The sequence below is a fragment of the Balaenoptera musculus genome, chromosome 14 (genome assembly GCF_009873245.2).
Source record: "Balaenoptera musculus isolate JJ_BM4_2016_0621 chromosome 14, mBalMus1.pri.v3, whole genome shotgun sequence".
In the NCBI taxonomy this organism is placed as follows: domain Eukaryota; kingdom Metazoa; phylum Chordata; class Mammalia; order Artiodactyla; family Balaenopteridae; genus Balaenoptera; species Balaenoptera musculus.
In genome coordinates this window covers 76,846,808-76,873,117 of record NC_045798.1, presented here as the reverse complement: position 1 = coordinate 76,873,117, position 26,310 = coordinate 76,846,808, and the positions used below count along the sequence as shown (strand labels likewise).

Sequence of the window (26,310 nt, the reverse complement as noted above, 5' to 3'; positions counted from 1 at the left end):
GGTGTCATGTAACACATGACAAATCCTCAGAGAAGCTTATGGTCTCACTCTTACATTACAATTCAGGAAAAATGGTAAAAAAAATGCAACTTACACTCATCTCGGAACCTTGGTTCTGCATTAGGCCCAACTCTACCAAATGTTTTTATGATTTCTGTATGCAAAGAATACTGGTCTTGATATTGAGGATCTTCCAGGAAAGAAGCCAACTGCATTTTCACTCTTTCCAGCAACTTAAAATTGAATATTATACAGTCAAATTGAGAGAAGGATACACAGTAAACATGGCTTGCATCACTGGATTCAAATGACTCATATCAACATAATAGTAGAAATTTGGAATTAAATAAGTACTTATTTAGTCTTTTGGCTCAGAAAAGATCTTAAATTTTTGTTTATGCTTGTTAATTCATTTTTTGTTTTTTAAAAACACAAATATTCCCTGACAAACTGTAGAAAAGACCCCACAATATTTAGGGATAAAGATAGAGTTTTGATGATTTTGTATCTAAATTATAATTCTTAAAACAAATCAGAGTGTAAGTTACCCACTTATTCACCTTCTGAAAGCAATGAGTCATTAATGACTTACATCTTACTCATATTTCCCTAAAAGACATTTTTATTTTGGGATTTAAGAATATGTTGAAATTCTGCCAAGACTGCAAGCTTTGCAGAACAATGTGTTTTTTTATTTTGCTCCACCGGTGAAATATATAAGTGAAAAAATGGAAAACATTTTTTCCCACAACTAACATGGTTGTTTAGTTTTTGTTATAAAAAAAATCTATATGACAAAAAAATTTTACAGAACAGTTTAATATATATATATATAATTTTTTTTTTTTTGGTAAAATGTCTATGAGTTGGAAAATCTTGTTTTCCATTTAAGTGGCTAAGTGATATGCCCACAAATAATTTACTTTCTAATGTATAGGGTTTTTCATTGTGTAAGGACATGTCCAATTTGATAATAAAGAATAAAATTCTGATAACTAATTTTGAGAAGTGTCTTATAGTTAATGTTGCAGATAGAACCTAACAAACTGAAAATTAAATCACAAGTTTTCTGAATCAAAATACATATTTAGGGAGGAAGGCTTTGGTAATCTGCTGAAGCAGGCGTGACAGAGGGTTGTCACAGTGATGTGTGCTGCAAAAAAGATGATACCAGTCTACGACATGACTTGCAGCTTGATTATCAATGACAGTTACAAGAACATAGGTACCCTCTAGCCTCCGTTCGTGAAACTGAGAAAACCTGTCTTCAAATCTGTACAAACTGGCAATTGGGAATTTATGTAGACTATCCAGAAGTCTACTGGATAATAGAAGCCTTTGGAGCTAAATCTGCTTTGAAGGATTATTCAAAACTGCAATATCCAGATAGACTTAAAATAGAACATCTGAGAGTTGGCTTATACTTAATTTTCTAGTTGAGAAGAAAGACTAGAGATTGCCTTAGCATATGAAAATATACTTTTGGTAGGCTATCATATTTTCAAATACTGAGATCCTCTTCTGGCCCGTAAGTAACTAAGAAATAAAATGAAGGGTATGATGCTACCGGGTACATGTATAGTAATGTGTTATCATCACCTCAACAGTACATAGATTAAATAAATTCCAGTCATTTCCTACCTCTCTTTGAATAACTGTTTCCATAATAGTGCCAAAGGCTGGAATTGTGGCAATCCTGACAGAGCTGTTAAAATTAAAAAAGAAAGAAACTGAAACTTTCTTTGAGATGAAAAACTGATTATTATTAAAATATATATCAAAGTAAGTACAAGGTAAATATACTGTATTAGTCTCTAGCAATGACAAATTAAATTTAAAAAAAAGCAGACCAAGAAGAATGCTCAAAAAGACAGACAGGATAACTTAAGGTCGCAGTCTGTGAAACTCACAATTCAGGATCACTGGACAAGGTAACAAGGGCCGGAGCAACCCGCTTGTCAACTAACGCTTCACTCATGCCTCGAAGAGTCAGCTGTAAACCAGTCAACATGCAATAAAAAATGGTTTGGTAAACTGGAATGAGAACTGGGTTAGCTGTGACTGAGGATGGGCAGGCAGACTCATTGGCCTTTCTTGGTTTAGTCACCCACACGAGACATTAAAATGTTAAGCCTCTGGTTCATGCCACTACACTTACTGGTAACAACATGTTAGTGAGATTAGCAGAGCATCCCTTCTTGGCTTGGAAGAAACAGTCCATCAGCATGTTTTAAGTTTTGGAAACGTTTATTGAGGACTAATAAATACTACTAATATATTCTTTTCAATATATGGCCTTGTCATTAGGCTTACTGTGAAGGTTGACTTAAAAAAAAATACATGAATAGTAGTATAATAAAGTTTAAAATCAAGTAAGCATAATTCAGTATTATTATTTTAAAGAGCTAAATCTATTCTTCAATGAATTTAAAAGCTGATGGTTATTTCTTGACAGGCGCATTTTGAAAGGGATGCTGAATGTAAAAGGCAGGAACGACACTTACATTTCAGGGTCACTGGAGAGAGTTATGAGAGCAGGAACAACCCTCTGAGCTACCAGAGTTTCATTCACCCCCTTCACCAACAGCTGATTGGTCAGCGCAGGGGGTATTCACAGGTGATGCATTGAAAGAGCAAACACAATGCCACAAGAAGAAGAAAGGAACAACCAAGAGAAAGAGAGAAAACACAAAAGCAAAACCAAAATTAGAAGCTAAGCAAATATTGCTACTAGAGTGCTTTATAAAGGCAGAGAATGCTTAGGAGAAAAATAAAGCTTACACAGCCTAGCAGTCCCTGTAAACAGTTTGTTACCAATTCAATGGCAGTTTGTACTTTTGGTCAAATAGTCTATGCTATTTCCATGTTCAATTTAAAAGAAAGCTTTACCTTTTTTTTTTTTTTTTTTTTTAAAGAAACCAAGAAGAAGACATACTGGGCTCTATGGTTAAATTCTTTAAATAAATCTGATACAATTTTGTTATGACCAACAAGGTACGAACTGGACTGTTTTTAAACAACACTCAAATGGCTAGCAGCCGCCACTACATTGCTTCTGATTGTCCTAACGCAAGTAAATTTAACAACCGCACACAAAAATTCCCAATCTCTTACATCACGTAGCTTTATTTCTTGAGGTACAGAAATATAATGCAGCCTAGTGGAAAGTACTTATTTCATGCGGGAATCAGACCTGGGTTCAGACTCTAGCTCTCCACTTATTGGTCATGTGGCCTTAGCTATATTACATAATCCCTTGAAACTCAGTTTTCTCATCTGAAAATGGTGACACTATCATCTACCTTAAAGGATCATTGTGCTACTAACTACACATAATATACTTAAGTATTGTGTCTGACAAAGACTAGGCATTCAAGAAATGCAAGTTGAATTATTATGACTACTCAAAGGACATAAGATTTGTGATATATTTGGAAAAAGAAATTATTAATTAAAAAATGTTTTTGTCTGGTCCAAGTAGTTAGTTAATGTTTACAAATAGTTCTTTGTTTTGCATTTCTCTAAAAGCTCAAATAAAAAAAATACAATGAGCACAATTAGACCTATTTCTATAATCTAATCATAAAACAATTCATTTAGCAACCAACCCTAAATCGCAGAATAAGAGGACAATATTGAGCTGTACGCATTGTTTTTATAAAAATCACGGAATTTTATGAGTTCAACAGAAAAGGGTAACATCCTAATCCTACATTCTCTATTTCAGAATGTAAACACAAATTAATCCTAAATGCTAATCAATCTCTTCACCTTGTAATGGAACTAGTCCTTATGGAAGATGGAAGATGCCATGGAATTTTTAGTAACAAAAAGGCAACACTGTGTTGGGTTAACCATTCCTCCTACACAGCACATCAGAGAGCAGAGCTCCCTTTACTAGAGATTTTTAATTTTACAATAATCTGTTACCATTTAACAACTGATACACTTTAGAACCTACTTCAGTGTTCTGAAATAATTTTTATTTCAACAGAACCATGGATAATTAAGGCAGGAATAAAATGACAAACGAACTTCTGTTACTACCTTAAACATTACAGATGTCAGGTAGAAAGAAATAGGGGGAAGAAGTTCAAATACATTAAATACAACTTTCTCCTCTGTATCATTTTATAAATAAGGTAGCTTAGATTCAAATTAGTAAAGTGTACCTTGAAATGTCTATCTTGTGCCAGCCAAAAAGCATTAAAAAAAAAAAAAGGATAATCCAGGGGGCAAGTTAATTTTTCATTGCACTGGAGTTTTTAGGTTTAATTTATTAAGCTGGAAAATCGGAAGGCAAAATTTAAGAGCTATTAATTATTACACATTTTAGACACACTTTATCATTTGATTTTTAAACATGATGAGGTAAATACAATTATTATTAATGTTTTAACAGATGAAGAAACTGAGCCTGAGAGAAGTTAAATAACTTGCCCAGGGTTTTAGAGCCCAAAAGAGGTAGAGCTAGAAAATAGACTCAGTCACATTTGTCTTAAAAGCCCATGCCTTCTTTGAGTTGTGGTCTTAATGTTACCTGATTTATCTCCTTATGATTGATGTAAGAAATCATTATATGAAGTTCTTTTCTGCACCGTTTGGGAAATCCATTATGTCACACTGGAAGTCACATAATAAAGTCTCTTTTATAAATCAATTTCAATAATAATTTGTTACATCAAGAATATATTGTCTCTTATTTAACAATGAGAATAATATGACTGATTAGATTTCCCCTTTTTGTCCTGCTGTCTGAAAACTCAGAGCTAAATTTAGTGTTCAATTTCACTAAGTATCTCATATTATGTTCCTGGTATATCCATTTATTGCTTTCTTCTCAGTAGTTTCTGGTCTCACATTAAAAAAATTAAAAATTTTAAGTGACCTGTTTTTTATGTTTTTATTTTGAATTAACTCATTTTGGGGGTGGGGGAAGCAGGCATAACTGTAAATTATAAAGTATTAGTATCAAAAGAAATCTTATGAAGTAATTATTCTTTTAATACAATATTATTCAAAATAAGCCTCACTGACAAAAAAGTAACTTTAATTTTTCCTACTAATGACTTTTACTGGCATGCTCAGTAAAAATTTTTTTATCATAAATGAACTTGAAAAATCATTAAAATAAGTCTCTCAGATTAGACTCAGAAACTCATAATCAACCTGAGAGAACACTGAAAACTGCTTAAGCATAGGTATAGTTTCCAACCAGCACTGACAGCAGACATAGAAACCAAAACCAGACAAAAACCACATGTAAGAAATAAGGCAGAAAAAAAACCACAGAAACAAGTAAAAAGGGAGGACGCTTCATTTTCTTTATTTTCATTTATACTGTATGCTTCACCAGTATATACATACATTTTAGAAATAAATGGTTTAAGAGAAAGAAATAGCTGTTATGGTCTTAGAATAAAATCCTATTAAGTGAGTACATTAAAGAAATAGGATACTTTTTTCTTTTGGGGGGCAGAGGAGGCTAAAGAAAAACTTTTTTCTTTCATGGTAATAATTATTTTTCAGTATACTGAATAATCAAAAATTATTTATACCCAGAAGGCACTTATGCTAGACATCTAACTGAATTTTTAATTTGGAATTTATCTTGACAAAGAACATGTGATTCGTTTTTTTTGATCAAATATGTATAATTGTGGGAATAACATGTTCACAGGATTTTCAACCTCCTCATAAGGATGGAATTTTCTTTAGATTCCACAGATCTATTTTATATATTTAAGAGTTTTAGAAGGTATATATTTTAAATCTGTCAGTGCTCTATCCTTTAGATTGCAATTTATCTTAAATTATGTAAAAATTCTGAAATTCAGGAAAAACTGAATTCTCTAATTCTTATGAAAATAAGTGCTTTAAGATATGTTAAGAATCACATGTGTATTAAGGACAATTTTAGTTTGGATAAGTATACTTTTCCTAAACTATTATATTATTTTGTGAAGTAACAGCATATTAAAAAAAACAGTAATCATAATGATAGTTAACATTTATTAAGCTCTTATTATTATGTGCCAGACACTGTTTTAAGACCTTAGAAGTATTAATTCATTTAATATTAACAAAAATCCTTTGAGATGGATACTTATTATTATCATCTTCACTTACATTATGGATGAGAAAACTAAGGCACAGAGAAGTTTGAAACTGGCATTAAGTGGCAGAGACAGACACTGAACCCAGCCAGTATGGCTCTACGAGAAGACTCAAGAACAGTAAATAACACTCTAAACCAATTTTAGTGCTCAAATTCAAGTTCTAGAAACATATATATATATATATGTACACTAGGCTAACATAATTTCCTCTATGATGGATAAAAAGATAGGTATTCCAATTTTCATACTAAACTTGGGTAGGTGGCAATTTAAGAAAATCTAGTTAAATTATATGAAGTCTCTTCTGTCTTACAAGTCTATGGGCAGTTAATGTATAGAGATGTTGTTATTCCAGATATGAAAGGCGAGGGAATAATGTATTGAATCCAACTATATTTTACTCATGAATCCAACTATATTTTACAACTTTAAAGATATCTTATATTGTTTTAGTTTATTTTAATAGCCGTGTGCCTCAGTAAATAGAAAGTATAGCCAGGAAGATTTACATAGGATAGAAATTAAAATAAGATTTAAAAGAAATTCTGAGAAATGGAAATGATAATACAATAACATTCAAGGAACCAATAAGGCTAGAAAATAATCTGAAATGTACCAAAGCTAAATTTCTGCCCCATCACACAGTACACAACTAGATACTCTTCAATGCCATAAAATATACATCAACATACCATAGTATGAAAACCCTCTCTGTCTTTTTAAGAAATATTCCCTCTCCCTCTTCCAAAGAAAATCATTATGATCTGAACCAACAGAAGCATTTGTTTACATACCTCAAACATTCTAGCAGCAGTACATCTCACAAGTGCTGAAGTATGGACAACACCATACCATAAAACAGTTAACAATAACTCATGGTAGGCTGGATTTGCACTGAAAGAAAAAAAAATCAATGCTAAAAGTGAGAGCCACATAGTTCTGGTTTAAAACAAAAAAAGGTATATTCTTTCATTAAAGTCTATTTTGCCTTACTGGTGTATTGAAAAATACTACATTTATGAGGAATATTAATGATGAAAATATTGGCAAAACATATAGAATTACTATGTATGGTTTAATAGGTTACATCTAAGATTCTTTAAAAAAGGAAGTCACCTTATAAAACTACAAACTTTTAGCATATTCAGGAACTATACTTTTAGTTTCTCTAAGCATTTGCAATTATGATAGATATTTCAACTCTTTAATAGCATAAAAGTTAAAATTACAAAAGAATAAAGTAAAATAAAATTTATTACTTATGAGAAAAAAACACTGGACTAAGAGCCAGATGGGTAAGTTATAACCTCTGTGGGTTTTAATTTCTGCATCTATAAAAATCTGGGACAATACTGTCCTATTTACATCATATGGTTGTTTGTAGTATCAATTAGGATAACTCAAATCACCTATATGGAAGGGTAAGTTGGCTGTGAAGCCTATCCAAATGTGGGACAGTATTATTAATAAACACATAAGTAAAGAATGAGATAAAACTACTTAAGCAGCTAGATGATGTGCTTATGAGGGACTAGGCAAATCAAATGGAATGGAAAAAGGAGCCTAATGAGCTGGCTTTCACTCGGGGCTCCTTTTCCAGTTTTGGGATACTGAATTTTCTTCAAATCTGTACTTGACTTTATTTCTCCAACTGCTTCAAAGAAGATATGTCTGTATCCTTTCCCCCATTCTTTTATTATAATGCATTGATTACAAAATATTAAGAATGTACAAATAGGAAAAACCAAAAACAAACAAAAAAATCTTCAGTTTCAAAACCAAGAGATTTGGTGTGTATGCCAATCTTTTTAGACTAAAAGTATGTACTCTATAAATCTAATTTTAAAACTTTACATAGCTTTTAAAAAACTATAAGCTATTATTTTTACCCCAGTTCCACAAAAGAAGCTTTCAGGCTATCAAGAGGAGCATGAGATAATGAAAGCAAGGTCATTACATCTTCTAAGAATCCAATTAACAGCTTTCGGTCTTCTTCCTACAGAGGAAAAAGACTGATAATGAATTTCCACGCAATCAAGTAGAACTAAAACCATAATTTCCTAACTATAATTAGAAAATTTTACCAAATAAGGGGAAAATATCCTAATTTGGGAGCATTTTAATTAAAGATATTTATTAAGCATATCTATGATCACAATGGTATGAGGACAAAGACTATCTTGATTCACAGATGTAGACCTGTGCTGTCCAATATGGTAGCCACTCACCACATGTGGTTACTTATATTTAAACTAAAAATGAAGTAAAATAAAAGATTCAGTTCCTGAGTTGCACTAGTTACAATTCAAGTTGTTTAACAGCCATGTGTGGTTAGTGGTTACCTTATTGGACAGCTCAGATACAGATTACTTACATCATTGCACTATCGATTAGATAGTTCTGGTTTAAAACATAACAAGGTATATTCTTTTATTAAAATCTATTTTACCAATTTTACTTCCCATTAACTCTGGCTCTAAATACTTAAATACAAACCACTAAAATAGTTATCCTCCTAAGAGTAGAAAATTGATATCTGAGAAATTATTAGTGGTGAGAAGCTTCACACTTGCTGAAATATAGACCACTGTGTTCTTAAAACAGTCGCACCCTTGACTAAAAAATAATCTTTACTTTTAATCTTTCTTTGACAAACCATTATTTTAATAATCTGAAAATGTTTCTTTCTTTTTTCTTACCCAGTACTGTATTAAGAAATATGTTAGAAAAAGCAGGTCTACTAAATAGGAAAGTTAAAAAAAATAACTGTATGTTAAATTAACCTGAATCTGTAAGGGAGGGAATCTGACATTCTATCAGAAAATAAATATATATAGAGTCACGTATTTTGTCTTTAGGTCTTTATTAGCTCAACAATAAATGGCTTCTGTATATATCAATAGATCCATGAGGAAGACTAGATTACCACCTACCTTTTTTCTACATGGTCAGGTTAATTTAGAATGAGGTACAGATAAGTGATTGACAAAAGTAGTGATCAGCATGAATAAAGGATGGACACAGCAGTTTTACAATATGCCAGTCTACTTAGGGAAGAACTTAGACACTGACAAACCAGCATCAGAGCTATGTTGGAATATAGATCTCTCATTTATAGTTGCTTACTATATTAAACAGAGTATCCATAAATTTGGAAGATAAACTGTAAATCTGAAAAAACTTAAGTGTGAAATAAGACCTATGAAATATACTTCTAAATGAGCATGGATTCCTTTGATTTGAAAATTTACTATAATACTATTTCTCAGCTTTGAAATTTAATACTGCTCATGTATTTGATTCAAAATAGCTTTTGTTTACCAAAGCAATCAGGGCAGTGATTAACTCTAACAGAAAATTTGGTTTAGTAAGAAAAATATTAACAGCTGGTGTGGGCAATCTAGGACAGCCACCTCAATTCACATTTTGTAACCAGCAGGAAAGTTCTTATCTCTTTAGATATTTGGATTTCATACAGTGGCTCAAAAAACATGTCTTTATTCATTTATTCAACAAACCTATACTGAGGGACTACCATGAGGCAAACTTTGTACTTCATACTTTATTATGCCTTAAAATACCATTTATGGTAAAAATCAACGTACTAACCAACTGCCAGAGCTTAAAAATGAGAGAGAAAAATATTGATATCACACTTGTTATTATGCTGGAAGAGCTTCTAAAATTAAAGAGGAAAATGGTATTCATGCTATTGTGCCTCGTAATATGTGCTAGGACTTAAATCTCCATGAATTTAAGAATAACAATAGATACAATCTGTTAAGGTTATATGACTTCAAATATTCTAAACACAGGGATTCTCTGTGTATACATATTATGGAGTAGTCTTAGAAACTAGTGTAGAAAAGTTTAAAAGAATACTGTACTACTTTAACAGAGTTGGAGCTTCTGTTGCAAGGTATCATATGATACTGTAGAACTATATTTTAATATTATAGGATGGTTCAAATCTGTTTTGGAAGAAGAGTGCAATAAATATGAACTGCTGTATCTGAATACAAAAGGCAAAAGAAATTAGGTATTAATTGGGTAAATTTGGGAAAAAAGATCTTCCTGTTTGCTTCTCACATTCTAATTCCTAAAAATGCTTTATCTTAAGTCTGTATCTTCGCCTCACAGGTGGGACTGCCTCACACTTAAAAATGACTGATATGCCTTAATAAACATAATGTGTTTACTTAAAACAATGTTAAGTAGAGTGAGGTGGTCTGTTACATTGGTGACCACCAATGAACCACATCTCCTGGCTCATGCTCTCATTTAGTTCCCTCGTTTTGAATCTGGGCTGGGCCTGTGACTTGCTTTAAGCAATAGAATGCAGTAGTAGTGATGTGCTAATTCCAAGCCTAGGCTTTAGCCTAGCAGATTCTGATTTTGCAATTTTGGGAGCCCTGAGCCACCATGTAATGAGTCCAGCTCTGCTGTTCCACAGGCCCTGAGGACAGAGAGAGGCCCTAAGACTACATGGAGACTGAAGCTCAGCTATCCTTGCTGAACCCCCTACCAACCAACCAAGTGAATGCAGCAACACAAGCCACTACCAGCAAGAAGAGACACTTAGCTGAGCAAAGACCGTGAGCAAATAAAAGGGTTATAATAAGCCTTTATGTTTTGGGGTAATTTATTATGCAGTAACAATTAAGAAAAATAAAGTATTACTAAAAAGCACCTTACTAAAAATGATGATATAGTATGCTACAGCATTTTGTAGTTTGCTTCACCTAACACATGTGCTTTGTTTGTTGTTTATTAATGAAAAAATTACCATGAAACGCAAAGAAATTGCTAAATAAGTGCAATCTAACACCTCTAACAAAATATCAAGAAGCACAGAATCTCTAAATTTATTTGTCCAACAGAGATTTTCCTCAGAGACTATTACTGAAATATGCTCCCCACTGTAAATTATTTATTGAATGAAATGAATAAATAAATTTTGTTTTCATTTATGGGTAACATTTTCAATTATAAACACATTAAAAGACGTAATATTAGCTATCTTTCTAAATAGAAAGTGCTTTACATTTTCCAGCAAAAGAATTTTTCCCTTACCTGAATATAACATGTAAGGACTCCTGTTGCATAAATGGGGACAGTAGCTTTAGTGAGGACCCCATTTCCTGCTGAGGAATCTAAAATCACAAAAACAATTTAAAAAATCTGAGTATGCTTTAAATGTAAAGCAAAAAGTCATAAGACAAATTATATTTAAAATTACAACTGGTTACAAGGCTTACAAATAAAAATTAAAACACATATCCACTGGTGGTTGTGAAAATATTATACAACTTAATACTTTTCAGAGCCATTAGCATAAACAGTTTTGATAGATGGGAAAAAGTTTAATAACCAAAATGAGATGCTCTACTGTTATTTGCACAGTCAGAAATCAGAGCTTTCTTTAACACTCTCCCAAGTGCCCGTATAAGCAGGTCTTCATAAATTGTCAGGCTTTCAATTTGCAGTATTCAGCAAAACGTAAAGGCACTCAGCTGAAAGGAGGCACCCAGATATACATTTTACCTGCTTCCAGATATGAGATACTACTTAGTTTCCAGTGCTAGCCTAGTTCCAGAGCTCCTCCTGCATCCTGTATAGGGATTTGCAGCCAGACAGAACCCTGATTATTTTCATGGAGTAGGGAGGCTAAGTAAAGCATGGGGAGAGGGGAGAGCATCCAATCACAGGTGAGTGTCCTGTGACTACTGTTAACATAAGAGATTTTCTTACACAGCACGCGCAGATGATTTAAAAATAAAAGTGTTCCAGAGGTGATATGACAGTTGCTATTTATAGCACCACAGCTCTCACTTATTGATTTTTAGGCACTGTTTTAAGTGCTTTACATTTGCTTTTATGTACTCAAACTTTTTTAATTACTTTTTTTCTATTTTTATATGGTTTTAAATTCTTTTCAGAAAGTAGTACATAAAGAAATTGATTTGAAAAAATGTATTCAACTGTCCTGAAAGAATTTTCAGCAAAAAAGAAAGTTCCATTTTCATATCAATTAGTATTTGAGGTTTGTTTATTCTCTTGGTAAGGGTAATTTTTTCTTTTGGGGAGTACTGACGCTGGTTGACTGTGACTATGGTAGCTGAGAGGTAAATCTGAGGCTAGGAACATAAGCTTAAGTTGAATTCACAGATACAGACTGTATACACAGTGGTTAATAATCACTTCCTATATGAACAGCTAAATATTCACAGCTAACTAATAATTCTAAAAGCTATCAGTTTCCAAAAATATATAAATATTCTTCACCAATTTATCATCAGAATTAAAAATTAACTAAAGAGATAATACCAACTATTAGGTATTCCAAGCATTAACCCTTTAGAAAGCTATTAAATATAAACTTTGGGAAGCATTTGTCAAAAAAAAAATCTCATCGACATTTTCAAACTTAAAGGGAATCATTTATTCATTCTCTATCTCTGAGGACAGCCCAAAATGGAGTTCTTCAGATGACTCAATTCAAATCACTAAGGTAGGACTGAGATAAGAATTACCTATACATTCAAAATCAACCAAGTTTAAAAACAAAACAGGGGGGCTATACATTTTTGTTCCTAACATTTTTCACAATTATTCCTAAGAAATTAGAAAAATACACATGGACATAAGATCAACACATAAAGGAGTTCTTAGGCCAGTGGTGCTACAACTAGACTTCTTATGACAGATAAGTGAAAACTACGAACAGAGGGGCTGGAGCTGCCCATTAAAGCCTGTAGTTTCTTTAAAATCTCATGTTTCATTTAAAAAACATATATGTGTATCTTGCATTCTCTTCAATTACAATTTAAGTTTGAAAAGTTTTAAGTAACTAATTATGAATTAGATGCTCTTTATTTTTTCCTTTTCAGTATCTCGAATATACCACTTCAACTCTCCAAGGGTACAAGTACTCAGTTTGAGAAGCTCAGCCTTAGGTCAATTTGATTACGGTGAAGGTAGATATTTACAATCAAATTGACAAAGATTAATCTTACCGCCACCCCATTGGGAGGATATTAGATGTGGCAGAGTTGTAAAACCAAGAATTCCATAGTATAAATCTTCCTTTTCAGTTGTACTTGCTAGTTTATTTATACACTTTACACACAATGAATAAAGTATTTTTCTGGAGTAAAGAGATTCAATTGTTTTTAAAAGTAATAATGAACAAACTTACCAATATTTTCTTCAGACAGTCGTAAAATCTCCTGGAACTGAGGTTTTACCTAAGCAACCCAAAGAAAAGATCCAGAAAGTCTCAAGTTCAACGGACCAATCAATGGTTAAATAAATAAAATGTTTACTACCATTGCTACTACTACTTATTTATTTATTTTGTTTTATAGACCGTTGATTCAAGTAGTCAAAAACATAATTCTTAAGAGCCATAGGAAAAAAGAAGAGTTAAGTTACTGAAAACAACACCTTTTAGAGAGAAAATATTTTAAAAAATCAATTCAGGTCAGCAAGTTTTCTGAAGGGCCTTTAGCTTCCTTCACTAAATTAAAATAATTTCCAAGGTAATTTTAAGTGCTTGAAATTACTACCCCCTAAAACTGACCTTGATGTTAGAAAGGGTATTTAGGCAGATATTATATGATTAGAATTATTGAAAAAATTTGCTGTATATAAAAGGAATGAAAATGAAATTCCATTCATTTAGGGTATTCAATAAGTAACATATTCATCATGTGATATCCATCAGCTTAGATTAGTCTTTAACTTCTTTTAAATTTAATTTTAAACATCAAGTACAGAATTTAACATTAAAATATAAGTTTAAGCAAATGCTTGTTTCAATTTTTTATTTTTAACATTATTGGATTTCAGATTTCAGGCCACTGAAGTCAACCACTTACTGTTAAGTGCTAAAATGAACTCCTAATTGTTTTTGTAAAAAAAGTAAGATAAATAACAGCTACTTCTTTTGGAGATGTCAAGCAAATTGTGCCAAGCGTGATTACCAGTAAAATCAAATTATATTTGTTCAATAATTACATGTTAGTGAAAAATGTAAAATGATTTTGTTTCTTCTACAATAACATCAAGCTCTGGTTTTTGTCCTCCTATTGACAGGTCAGGCATATTAATTTACAAATTCAATTTAAACTGAGATGTAGACCACTGTGAAAAGATTAATCTACAGAATCAGACTTATAGAATTAAATGACACTGAAGCAACTTCTTCATTTCACACATGGAAAGATTAAGCACAGATACATTAAATGATTTATCATAGGATACAAACATAACAGGGTCATAACCCATTTTCCGAATTTTGTCCAGTCCACTATACCAAACTGTCATGCTCTAAATGTTTCAGTAACTACAGATTTAATAGTAAAGAGCTACACAAAATTTTTACCTTTTAAATGTCTTGATTAACATTTGATTATAGCAATTACATCTTTTTATGTTTTTATTAGAGCTCTAAAGAACTGGCTTAACAATATGCTATGAAGACAAATGGATTAACAGGATTGAAGAAGAAAGTGGGACCTAAGGACATTCCAATTTAATATCTAAAACTACAGAATAACCTAGATAGGCAAATGCGACAGTGATTGAAATATGCAGCATTTATCTCAAGTGTCCATTCTATTCCAAGCGCTTGTATCTTGTAGCAAGTATTCTATACAAGCTGCTTTGATTCTATAATCACCTGAAGTTTTGACCAAAGCATGCTGAGCAAATGGCTGCTTCCTGGATCTGTGGTAGATGGTAAAGTACCAGAAGCACATTCAAAGAATCGCAGTTGAGTCCCCTAGCTGATACTTCCTATGCTAGAAAGCTTTGAGATATCCACAGTGAGTAGATCTTATATCCAAATCTGGATACAAACTAAGTTTTGGCTAAATCATCTTCTGAAAATCAATAAAGAGAAGAATATTACTGGCTAGAATTTTCTTTTACTATCACAGGTTTCTAAGGTATTAAAAGATAATTTGAATAAAGGAAGGGCTCACGCTTTTATTTACTCTGCTATAGCATTAATTAACACATTACATTTCTATGTCTCTTGCATATAAGAAAACATGGAATACAAGTTTTTACCTTAGTGTTTGTAAAAATTTTGCCAAATGTCCGGCAAAGGCGCCAGAAAAATCTGGAGAATTCATGGACACAGGCAGTTGAAGTAACATTAATTTTGCCAACTATTTCTATAAGCTGTGGCAACCTGAATATGAAAGGAAAGAAAAATAGGCAGGGGTACAAATAAATTACTGTTTCCTTGCCAATTTCTGAAACAATGCAAATCTAACAATATCTTCTGTTCTGCTTTTCATAGCCAGTAAAATTGGAATGCAAAGGAGGTGTTTGGGACCCTTTGCAAAGTCTTCAGTTTATATTCTATAAATTTCTTAAAATAAATTTTAACTGATTACCATAAAATATATGGAATCTTAATGGTAGGGTTCTAAGTATGGAGTTAATGAGACTCAAATCAATGGAGCTGATATTTCATACAAGAGCTTGGCTAACATGGCATCATCCACTTTAGCCTCAAAAATGAAAAGTCTGGATGTAGTTTAATATCCATCACCACTTGTAGACAATAAGGCAGCAGATAGGTCTTCTGACATAATACAGCAGCACCATCTTCATAGATAAATAACTACGTATCTAGTAGTATAAATCTCCTCTCCTAAAGAAATTTACCACAGATGATGCCAAGTTATGTTTTGCTATTTGTTTTTTAATATTTTGTTATATTTTGTCCCTCAGTGCCAGGCTAAATATAGTGAGCTACCTTTCATTCAACTGATTGAGATGTACCAAATGAATACGGAGGTGGTAACTTACAATTGATTGACAACCCATAGTAAACTCTCCCAGCCTGTTGTACCCTCGTGTTCCAGCTGGTAATCATAAAGTTGTAGCAGTACTGCCAATTGCTCACGACTTCCAATAATAGTAGACACATCTTGAAGAGGCGACATAGGCCGAGGGAACCTGGTCACTACAAAAATTAGAAGCAAAATAAATCACATAGAAAATGACAGTTTGGAAAGTTAGCTATTCTGTCAAAAGAAAAGTAAGGTTCTGCCTCCTAATATTTATTTAGCTTATTATAGACTTTAAATATAAAACTAAAATATATTAATTAAACCATTTTTAGAAAAAAATGAAATTCAGTTGATCCCTGTACAATCGGGTTAATCCGCCTACAACTTACAGTCGGCCCTCTGTATCAGAGGTTCTTCCACATCCACAAATTCAACCAACCACAGACCATGTAGTACTATAGCATTAACTATTGAAAAGTATTCACATATAAGTGGACGTGTACAGTTCAAACTCCTGTTGTTTAAGGATCAACTGTAAATTTTTGTCACATGTGAACAAATTTAGCAAATCCCAAAAATTAAGATTTTATGAGACTAAATAACTAGTAAATGAATATTGTAATGAAAGAGCTTGCAGTGAAGAGTAAAATTTCACTTAGTTTAAATTAAAATTGGCCACAAAATAAGATCTCAGCTAAAATGTGGATTTGAATTTGGTTTTAAAAAAATAGAAATACTTGTAATTCCACCAGCCTGTTTATGTCAAAAACTAATAACTATGATAAACATTTCCTTCAGGCAGCAAGAAACTAATAGGTTGACAGCAGGGAAAAACTGTTTAATAGCAGAGAATAATGACCTAAAATACATTAAAACTTGAGCTGAACAGGCTTCTTAAGTATTTAATCTCCAATATTAAATGATTTATTTAAAAAATGTTCCATAGTTTGATAAACATTAAGTTACTATAAAGTGTTAAAACCAGTGACCAGTAAGATAAAGCAAAATTATTATTTAAAAATGTATTATAAATATTATAACCAGAGTCTCAGGTATATACTTTAAAAGTTTTGGGGGAAAAACTGAAAAACTTACTTTTAAAATTATGTAAATAAAACATGAATATATACTAGTATATTGTAAAATTTGAACACATCAATAAAATCTATGACTCTACAGATCATAATTAGATTCCAGGTTATTAAAGAACAGATCTTAGATGGCTGTTAAGTGAATAATGCTACCAACAGCTCATTAACTGTTGAACAGAAATTCCTAACGGCCTAGCAACTCCTGCATAGAGGTTAACACCCTAAAAAGACACAATTAAGGATGCAGCATTTTCTCAAAACATATTAATGGTGTAATGATAATTATTAAACTTAAGAAAACATGAAATAACTTTAAAAATGCTCAAAGACAAAATTAAGATGGTATTGTCCTCCTATGCTGCCCAAGGCTTTTAACAATATCTTAAGTACAGATAAAGGTTATCCCTTGCTAGCTGAAGTCTCCTATTTGCTATCATAATACACATACAAACAAACAAATAAATGAATTTAGGTAACATGGTATCCCATACTATCTGAGGTTTCTGCTTGAGTTGTCATTATCTCAACCTAGGAATCAAATAGATTTGGATGGTGAGGGATATCTGTACTTCATATTTCTATATTGTCAAAGCATATCTGATAATTTCAAAAAGGATTATATCATATTGGTCACAATCTGTGATACTATGATGGAATGTATCAATATACTATTCCTTCAAAAATACTGACAAATTATTGAAAAATAGTGGAACAGTTAAAAGTAAATCAGATAATGTCAAGATTTATTATAGGCAAAGTGAGGTCCAAAGATTTAAAGCTAGGTGCAACAGAAGCAAAACAATGTCAAGAAATAAGCAATTACTTGGATAACTCAGTTCTAACAGATAAGCAATCAGAATGGTTCAGGGACCTCAAAACATTATTCTATTTAAAAAGATTTTTAAAAATTTGAGCATCTAACTTGTAACCATACAGAAAAGTCCCCAGAACACCATTTTAATAGGTATTTTATTGTCAAAAAATTATCACAATTATACAAATCCAGCAAAATAACAACTGTTATGATTCTTCAGTGTATTTCCCTCTCACTAGAACGTAAGCTCTTCATGGCAGAGATATTTGTCTGTTTTGTTTATGAGTGTATCCCAAGTGTAAATATTAGCTAGTGCTCTGGAATTTTCATTATGTAAGAGAAAACTATTAAATCTTCACTTGTAATAAAACTGTATCCCAAATTATACAGATGTACGTACATACAGACACAGAGACATAGATATATAGATAGACCCTAAATAAGGATATAATATTTCCTCATTTATAATAAATGTATCATAACCTACATGTGAGAATAATAACATTAACATTTACAGCTACTATTAAAAGTCAGAGGGTCAAATTAAGTCAATAAGAACTTAAAAGATTATTTCTGGCATGATAAAGACATAATCACAAGGAAAGGTCACATAAACACCAGAAGGAATATGTTCAGGATGGTAAAATAGTTTTTAAAATTTTCTATCTAATCTCTAACATGTGCTTGGCAATAGGTGACATTTAAGAATTATTTGCTAAATGAATGAATGATAGCAAGTGCTGTGTGTTGAACTGTGTCTCCCTTAAAAATTCATATGTTGAAGTCCGAACCCCTAGAACCTCAGAATGTGACCTTATTTGGAAATATTGTTGTTGCAGATATAATTAGATAAGATGAAGTCATACTGGAATAGTGTGGACTTCTAATGCAATATAACTGATCTTATAAAAGGGAAATTTGGACAGAGACAAGTGCGTGCGCGTGCACACACACATACATGGAGAACGGAATGTGAAGATGAAGGCAGAGACTGGGGTGATGTATCTACAAACCAAAGAACACCACAGATTGCCAGCAAAACACCAGAAGCTAGGAGAGAGGCATGAAACAGCTTTTCCCTCACAGCCTTCAGAAGGCACCAACCCTACTGACACCTTGATCTCAGACTTCTAGAGAGTTCACTTCAGAACTGTGAAACAATAAATATCTGTTGTTAAAGTACTAAGTTTATGGTACTTCGTTATGCTGGCCCCAGCAGAACAATACAGCAAGATAGAAAGAAAAAGAGAGGGAATTAGAAAGACAGGAAAGTCCCTAGGCAGATGAAGTGTCTTAATGAGTGAAGGGGTAGAACCTAAAGTAGCCAGCTGTGAGTGCTTTATGAATATTTATCTTAAAAGTTTGAATTTTCATTCTCCTCAATATCATTAAAAAATATAAAACTAACTCTACCCCATCCATTCTCAATTTTTGAAGTAAAACTGGCATTCTAACAGTATACACCATTTTTATGCTGTGCTTTGTGTATTCTTGGACACACTGCTTCATATCCCAAAGATTATAGGTAGTCCAGTTTACTTTACATGAAAACAGTAATTCTAAAAACACTGTGTGTTGATTTTCTCAATGTTATAATTCTTTTGTCTATCAGCAGCCCGTAAGAGACACGGCTAATTCACAAATCTGAAAAAAGCTGCAAAGGAATCTCATACATAGTAATAACTTGTCTATAGCCATTTATCCTGGGGGTTAGGTGCAGTGGGGCTACCACGTGCCATGGATCAAAGGTCACTTACTAGTTAGCTAGACTTTGAGCTAAGAAAATACTGGCTCTTACTATCAATTTCATGTATTTCTGAAAATAAATCATATTTTTTTTTTGGAAAAAAAAAAACCTGTGCTGCATATGCTTATATTCCTATCAAGGACATAGCAGGAAAGAGTAATTACATTTACCTTCCCCTACTGAAAATAAGAGGAAATAGCTGGGGAAGAAAAAATATAAAGAAAGTGGAAATGAAAAGCTTCATAAACTGGCCCTGGTAACTATTAATTCAGCTCTATTAATGAAAGAAAACACTTATTTTCTATAAAAAAGGCTACAAAAAAGGCTCTAGATTAAGAATGGAAAGAAAGGACAAATATTATAAAATAATACCGCGAGGCTTATCCACAAAAGATGGAGCCATGTAGTTCACCCCAGATATCATACAATCCGCGGCCATGCAGTTCCACACATATAATACGTTTTAGTAATTATGCTGTCACATAAAGTGACTTTTACATTTTTAATCAGAAACGATTCTTTGGGAAGCTAAGCTGTTAATATACTACATCTTCCTTCCATAATTTAAGTTCAGTACCTTCTATCTGTGGCACTTCACCATGAAGCTTGGCTTTGCTGGAGAAAGGTGCGTTCTGTAGCACTAATGCAAAGAGAGATGGGATCAAGGACTGCAAGGCAGACAGATACATGTGGAGCTTATGTTCATCCAGCCCGTGCTCTCCTTCCTGAAATATAAGGAGGTGAAAGCTAATTTTAGTCTTCTGACGTTATATATTTATGATGTTCTTCCTTTCTGTGGCAAACAGTAAGACATTTAAGGACATGTATGTTAGACTCACAGCATCACACCTAATGGAGATGACCATGAATCTTTTCTGAATTTCTCTGAGTATGTGAAAATGTGAAGTACTAAGGCATTGTGGAAGTAATAGAATCTTTTGTATGGAAAACTTTAGGGTGAACATCAGTCATTTCATTTGTATGGAACTTCTTTTACAGGTTTTTTTCTTTTAAGAGGGTCTTATCTTTTGACATTTTATAAGTCAGGTTAAAGAAATTAAAGTGAGCCACAGGAATCATTTTAAACGCTCAACTGCTAAAAGAGCAGCAGCACTTGCTATTCCTAACTCCTTTTATAGATTTGGTGACAACTGTATTTGCCAGCATTGGAAGCACTTTAAAACAATTCAATGCATAGATAAAATGTAGGAGAAGAAATGTCAAAAGGAAACAAAAGAAAGAGATAACAGAAAAAAAAAGAGTAAAAGGATCACTATGGTACACAGAAACCAAATATTAAAGTGAAAAATAGAATCATTAGAGAGGAAAACATTTATTGCTGTTCAAATCCACTTGAGATGTCATTACTATATTATAAATAACAACTGTGTCAGAAATATCAGATATGTTAGTTTTTTACTATCAAGTTCTAAATTAGTTAATTTCTTCATGGAAGAATTACCTTGTGTGCTGAATACTGAAGCTATGTTTAGCAACAATGTGGAATTAGCTGTGTTATGAAATGGAGCTAAAAAAAAGAACAGGTACAGGGCTTCCCTGGTGGTTCACTGGTTAAGAATCCGCCTGCCAATGCAGGAGAAACGGGTTCGAGCCCTGGTCCGGGAAGATTCCCACATGCCGCGGGGCAACTAAGCCTGTGTGCCACAACTACAGAGCTCTAAAGCCCGCAAGCCACAATTACTGAGCCGGCGTGCTGCAACTACTGAAGCCCGCACGCCTAGAGCCTGTGCTCCGTAACGAGAGAAGCCACCACAATGAGAAGCCTGCGCACTGCACGAAGAGTAGCCCTGGCTCGCCGCAACTAGAGAAAAGCTCGCGTGCAGCAAGGAAGACCCAATGCAGCCAAAAATAAATAAATAAAATTTTTAAAAACCCAAACAAACAAACAAACAAAAAAAACCAGGTACGGATAATTCTCAGATAGAAGGAATGCAAATATTAAAAAAAAAAAAGGGCTTCCCTGGTGGCGCAGTGGTTGAGAATCTGCCTGCCAATGCAGGGAACACGGGTTCCAGCCCTGGTCTGGGAAGATCCCACATGCCACGGAGCAACTGGGCCCGTGAGCCACAATTACTGAGCCTGCGCGTCTGGAGCCTGTGCTCCGCAACAAGAGAGGCCGCGATGGTGAGAGGCCCGCGCACCGCGATGAAGAGTGGCCCCCACTTGCCGCAACTAGAGAAAGCCCTCGCACAGAAACGAAGACTCAACACAGTCATAAATAAATAAATAAATAAATAAAAGAACGTGAATTTCTTTAAAAAAAAAAATACTTAAAAAAATTCCCTAGGTTTCATAAAAAGGAGTACTTCAGTCTAGTTGTCTATTTATAGTTTTTTTTAACACCCATTTTGAAATTTATAGAAAAAACAGCCCAATTTTTAAATTAAATGAATACATGTGTATACATATAAGACTATCTACAGAGTAGTTAAAATACATTATGTTAAGAGCCTTTAAAATCTAGGGGTAAAAAGGGCAAGAGTTTGGTTTTAGAGACTGATATCAGATCCTGGTTCTGTCATTTGACAGCTTTGGGACCCTGAGCAAGTTAATTGAACACTCAGTTTCCACACAAAAAACAAAATATAATTCAAATGGTTATAAGAATGAAATAATATATTTTATTTATAAAGTATCTACCTTAATGGTACATAATTAATACGCATTAAAGAAATGTTTTTCTTCTAGACTCTAAAAGAGACTTTTAGTACAAAGATTAGACCAAGAAGTTTCTATTGTTTCTTCAACTTTTCTTCAATTCTTTTACTTGGGAAGAATGGAAAGTTCACTTTAAAAAGTCAGGACATGAACTACTACAGTGAAAAAAAGTTAAAGCATTTTGACACTGTATAAATAAGAAAGCTTTAGAGACTCATATTTTAGTCATCTCTGCATTCTGGGAACTGATGCTGACACTTTATCTGAAATATTTAAGTCTTCAGAAGAGGCTAGGAAGAGGTAGCACTGTGAATAGTATACAAATTAGTGCCACAAAGGTGCTATTTTAGCTAAAAAACGGCAGATCATGCTCTTTCTCCTCTAGCTTCAGTCAAGCAAAACTTCCACAAATCTCCCTTGGCTCCAGACCAATAGAGTCTTTAACAGGTAGTTAATTAGAATGTTTGCTAAGTGGTACTTTCTGTCTTTGTTCCCCCAACATTCTTTCAAGATGCCTTAGAACACACCTTTTAAATTTCTATTAGCTATATAAATAAAGGAAGTATTTACCCTGAGAAGTTTTTCAATCTTGTTCAGCAATGTAGGTATAAGATGAGACTGTAAATTTCCAAGTTCTGTAGTCCAGGCAGCATAAGCTGGTAAAAATACTTGATGTGTTGCATTAACTACTCTTTCTGAGGGATCACCCAAGGCTGACAGCAACAATTCAAAACCCTGCCAAAAGGAAACAGGCAAAAGGTAGATTTAAAACAAAAAAACCTAAAAAACATAATAATATGTAATAAATATACACTGCAGTACATTTAGCAGACATTTTAAGCAAGAAAGAAAACCATTCGTAATCCTACCCTTCCCAATTTCTTTAAAGAAAAATGTCATTTATCGTTGATGGGGAAACCAAAGAGAAAGGGTGGTAACATGGCATGCTTGTTGCCAGTTTACTGCCACAAAGCTGTGGCAGATACTATAAATGAATCAAAGCATCTCCTCCTTGAAATAGCAGAATTGAAACCAGGCAGCCAACTTCAACTGGTTAAAGTTGACACGTCTGCCATCCCTACTATAGATTATAGGCTATCTGAATCAGAGATTTGGAATATTATACTATTTGGAATTTTATAATGAAATAAATGGGATTCATTCTGAAAAACATACCTGTTGATACTTGTCTGGATCATCAATGTATCCCATAATGATACCGAGGCTTTTGATCACAGCTTCTCTTACCAAATCTGCCTTATCTTCCATTAACATCTGTTGCAACATTGAAAGAACCAAGGAGCTACGGATTTCTTTCTGAAAATAAACAAGAACATGTTTTACTATTTATTTACACTAGCAGCAGAAAAGGATAGAAAATGACAGATATCCATGTATTCAAAAATCTAGATTAAATATATATTAACATGTTGCTATGTTTGCTTCAAGTCCTCATTTTTGAAAGACATGACATTACAGATACAGCTGAAATATCACTCTCCTCCACCCTCTCCCCCTTCCTCCAACTCCCTCTCTAAAGATAACATCTACCCTGAACTTGGTATTAATCATCTCCCAGCATATTTTTGTATTTTTCTAAATATGTGTCAATCCCTCAAACCTTTACAGTGCCCTTTTGGCAAATCAACAGTCAACACTGCTATAAACAGACAATGACTCTTCTACCACTACCTGTACAACTCAGAGAAGAGCACTGACAGTCATAACAATAGGAGGAATTACAAAAATCACTCTGGTAAGCAAAACATTTGCCTGGGGTAGGAGTGTGGAAACATGAAATCCTGGTGTTCTATTTTCTGAAGAACTGAGAAAAAATATTAAAACAGGATGATAAAACATGAGAGTAAACTTTAAAAGTGCTTAAAAAACTGCATTGATATTTTCAGATGCTATTTAATATAATGTCAACCACTGTTGTGTCTTAATTTCACACAATTTTTTCCCATGGTTTTAGCCTAATTTATGTCTGAGGTTAGAATAAAGTGTTACTGTTATACAAATTCTTGCCCTTCCTTCCCTTTTTTTGTACCGTTATTGTAAGTTGACAAATTTATAAAATTCTTTAAACTTAAGTTACTTTTACATATAATAGTTGAAATAAAAGGATATGATCATTTTCATAAATTTACAGTGTGATCTGGTATGCAAAGCAAGGTCTTAAAAGACATTTTTAAATGACCTAGTTTTTGTTTTGACTTTTAGAGACAAAAATATACGTAAGTTTAGCAAATTTTGGTTACATTTAGGTTGGTGAATATGCCTTTTGGTACAGCCTTGTTTATTTATCCTTTAGGCTAAAATTGCTTCCCCCAATTTTTTTTAAAGTGTATTAAAAGGGCTTTTTGGTTAATATCAGCACAGGCAAAAGGACAGAGGTAAGTAAACTTCAGCTGAGTATTTGCTTTGCAATGATCTAGCCTGAGGTCAACTGTGGCAGTTAGTTTCAGTATGCTAAGGGAACCCACAGGACAAGTCAGGATGCTTTACTCCATTTAAGCCATGACCGCACTGAGGTTTTACTGTTACCAGTTACAGTGGGGAACAAGAAAGTGGAGGTCCATGTAGGAAACATTAAGTCCATTATTAATACTGCTTAGCAATCTAGTACTAGGAGCAGTGTGGAACAGTTTCCTTCTTCTTCGATAGCATGTGATGTTCATCTCTGTCTTAGAACAATAAGTAATAGGATGCTCAAACTCACTCATGTATATCTATCTATATGATTTATCACAACGATAAGATAATTTTCTCTTAAAAGATAGGCAAACATTAAAAAAAAAGTGATTATGTCCAGTTGAAGTATGGCAAGATAAGAACTCCAATGCACTGTTGATAGGAGTACAATCTGTGCTATCTTGGTTGGGGGCAATTTAACACTGTCAAAATAAAAAATGCATATGTTAAAAGCAGCAAGATACACAGGTATTAATGGTTTGTGAAATTTAAAAATGAAGATTCCCTTGTGTGCATTTTAAAATTTCACATACTGTTAATATCTCTGTATTTTGCTTCTCTTAACACACAGAGTGATTAATTCTGGGTAAGAAAAATTTAAATGATGTAAAAATGCAAGCTGGTATATGCATAAATTTTTATTCTCTGTAAGTATTAATTAAAAACCATTACCCATAGAAGTAATCTTTGGGGATAATGACTAGGGTCAGGGAAGTCTTTGACTTTCATTTTATTCTTTTCTATACTGCATGAAAATTTATTTTTAACAAAATAAAAAAAATGTTACTGGGAGTGAGACTATGAATTATTCTTTATTCTTTATATTTTTCTGAATAAAAAACCAAAAATTTTATTTATTTATTTTTTAAATTTATTTATTTTATTTATTATTTTTGGCTGTGTTGGGTCCTCGTTGGTGCGCGGGCTTCTCATTGTGGTGGCTTCTCCTGTTGCGGACCACAGGCTCTAGACGCGTGGGCTTCAGTAGTTGCAGCACGTGGGCTCAGTAGTTGTGGCTCACGGGCTCCAGAGCACAGGCTCAGTAGTTGTGGCGCATGGGCTTTGTTGCTCCGTGGCATGTGGGATCTTCCCGGACCAGGGATCGAACCCGTGTCCCCTGCATTGGCAGGTGGATTCTCAACCACTGGGCCACCAGGGGAGCCCCCAGGGAAGCCCCCAAATTTTATTTTTTAAAAAGACAATTGTTTGACTATTGGTTTCTCACTCTTCACCACAGATTATGAGGTAACAGTAAATGCAACATAAACAGCTCATGTATTATACAATTCCAATTTTTGTACCCCTTTAAAAGAACAATCTTACAGAAAGGACCCTTTAAGGCAGGGGTCAGCAAACTTTCTGTAATGGGCCAGATGGTATATACTCTTGGCTTTGGGGCCAAAAAGTCTCTGTTGCAGCTATTCAGCTCTGCTGTTGCAGTGTGATAGTGGACACAGACAATACACAACAAATGGGTGTGGTTGTGTACCAATAAAAGTTTATTTATAAAAACAGGCTATGGACTAGATTTGGTTCCAGGCTGTATTTTGTCAAGCTCTGCTTTAAACTATGGTTG

At 33.4% G+C, this 26,310-nt stretch overlaps 1 protein-coding gene across 7 annotated transcripts in view; it reads right to left on the bottom strand.

Moving 5' to 3' along the window:
- RELCH (RAB11 binding and LisH domain, coiled-coil and HEAT repeat containing) overlaps positions 1 to 26,310 on the bottom strand; it is a 123,203-nt gene that overhangs the window by 22,853 nt on the left and 74,040 nt on the right. For 5 of the 7 annotated variants that reach the window (XR_005022619.1, XM_036874862.1, XM_036874863.1 and 2 more), the window contains 12 exons: positions 23,436 to 23,576; positions 22,830 to 22,994; positions 20,158 to 20,305; positions 15,945 to 16,101; positions 15,195 to 15,318; positions 13,318 to 13,366; positions 11,193 to 11,272; positions 8,009 to 8,115; positions 6,914 to 7,013; positions 2,505 to 2,587; positions 1,642 to 1,705; positions 95 to 233 (listed from right to left, as the gene is read on the bottom strand). Coding sequence is in view for 6 of the 7 variants with exons in the window: in XM_036874862.1 (XP_036730757.1) it covers positions 95 to 233; positions 1,642 to 1,705; positions 2,505 to 2,587; positions 6,914 to 7,013; positions 8,009 to 8,115; positions 11,193 to 11,272; positions 13,318 to 13,366; positions 15,195 to 15,318; positions 15,945 to 16,101; positions 20,158 to 20,305; positions 22,830 to 22,994; positions 23,436 to 23,576 (1,357 nt within the window). In the remaining variant the exon portion in view is untranslated. Of the gene's footprint in view, positions 1 to 94; positions 234 to 1,641; positions 1,706 to 1,907; positions 1,994 to 2,504; positions 2,588 to 6,913; positions 7,014 to 8,008; positions 8,116 to 11,192; positions 11,273 to 13,317; positions 13,367 to 15,194; positions 15,319 to 15,944; positions 16,102 to 20,157; positions 20,306 to 22,829; positions 22,995 to 23,435; positions 23,577 to 26,310 lie in introns of those variants that run through there. The other 2 variants (XM_036874864.1, XM_036874867.1) reach the window with 2 other exon arrangements.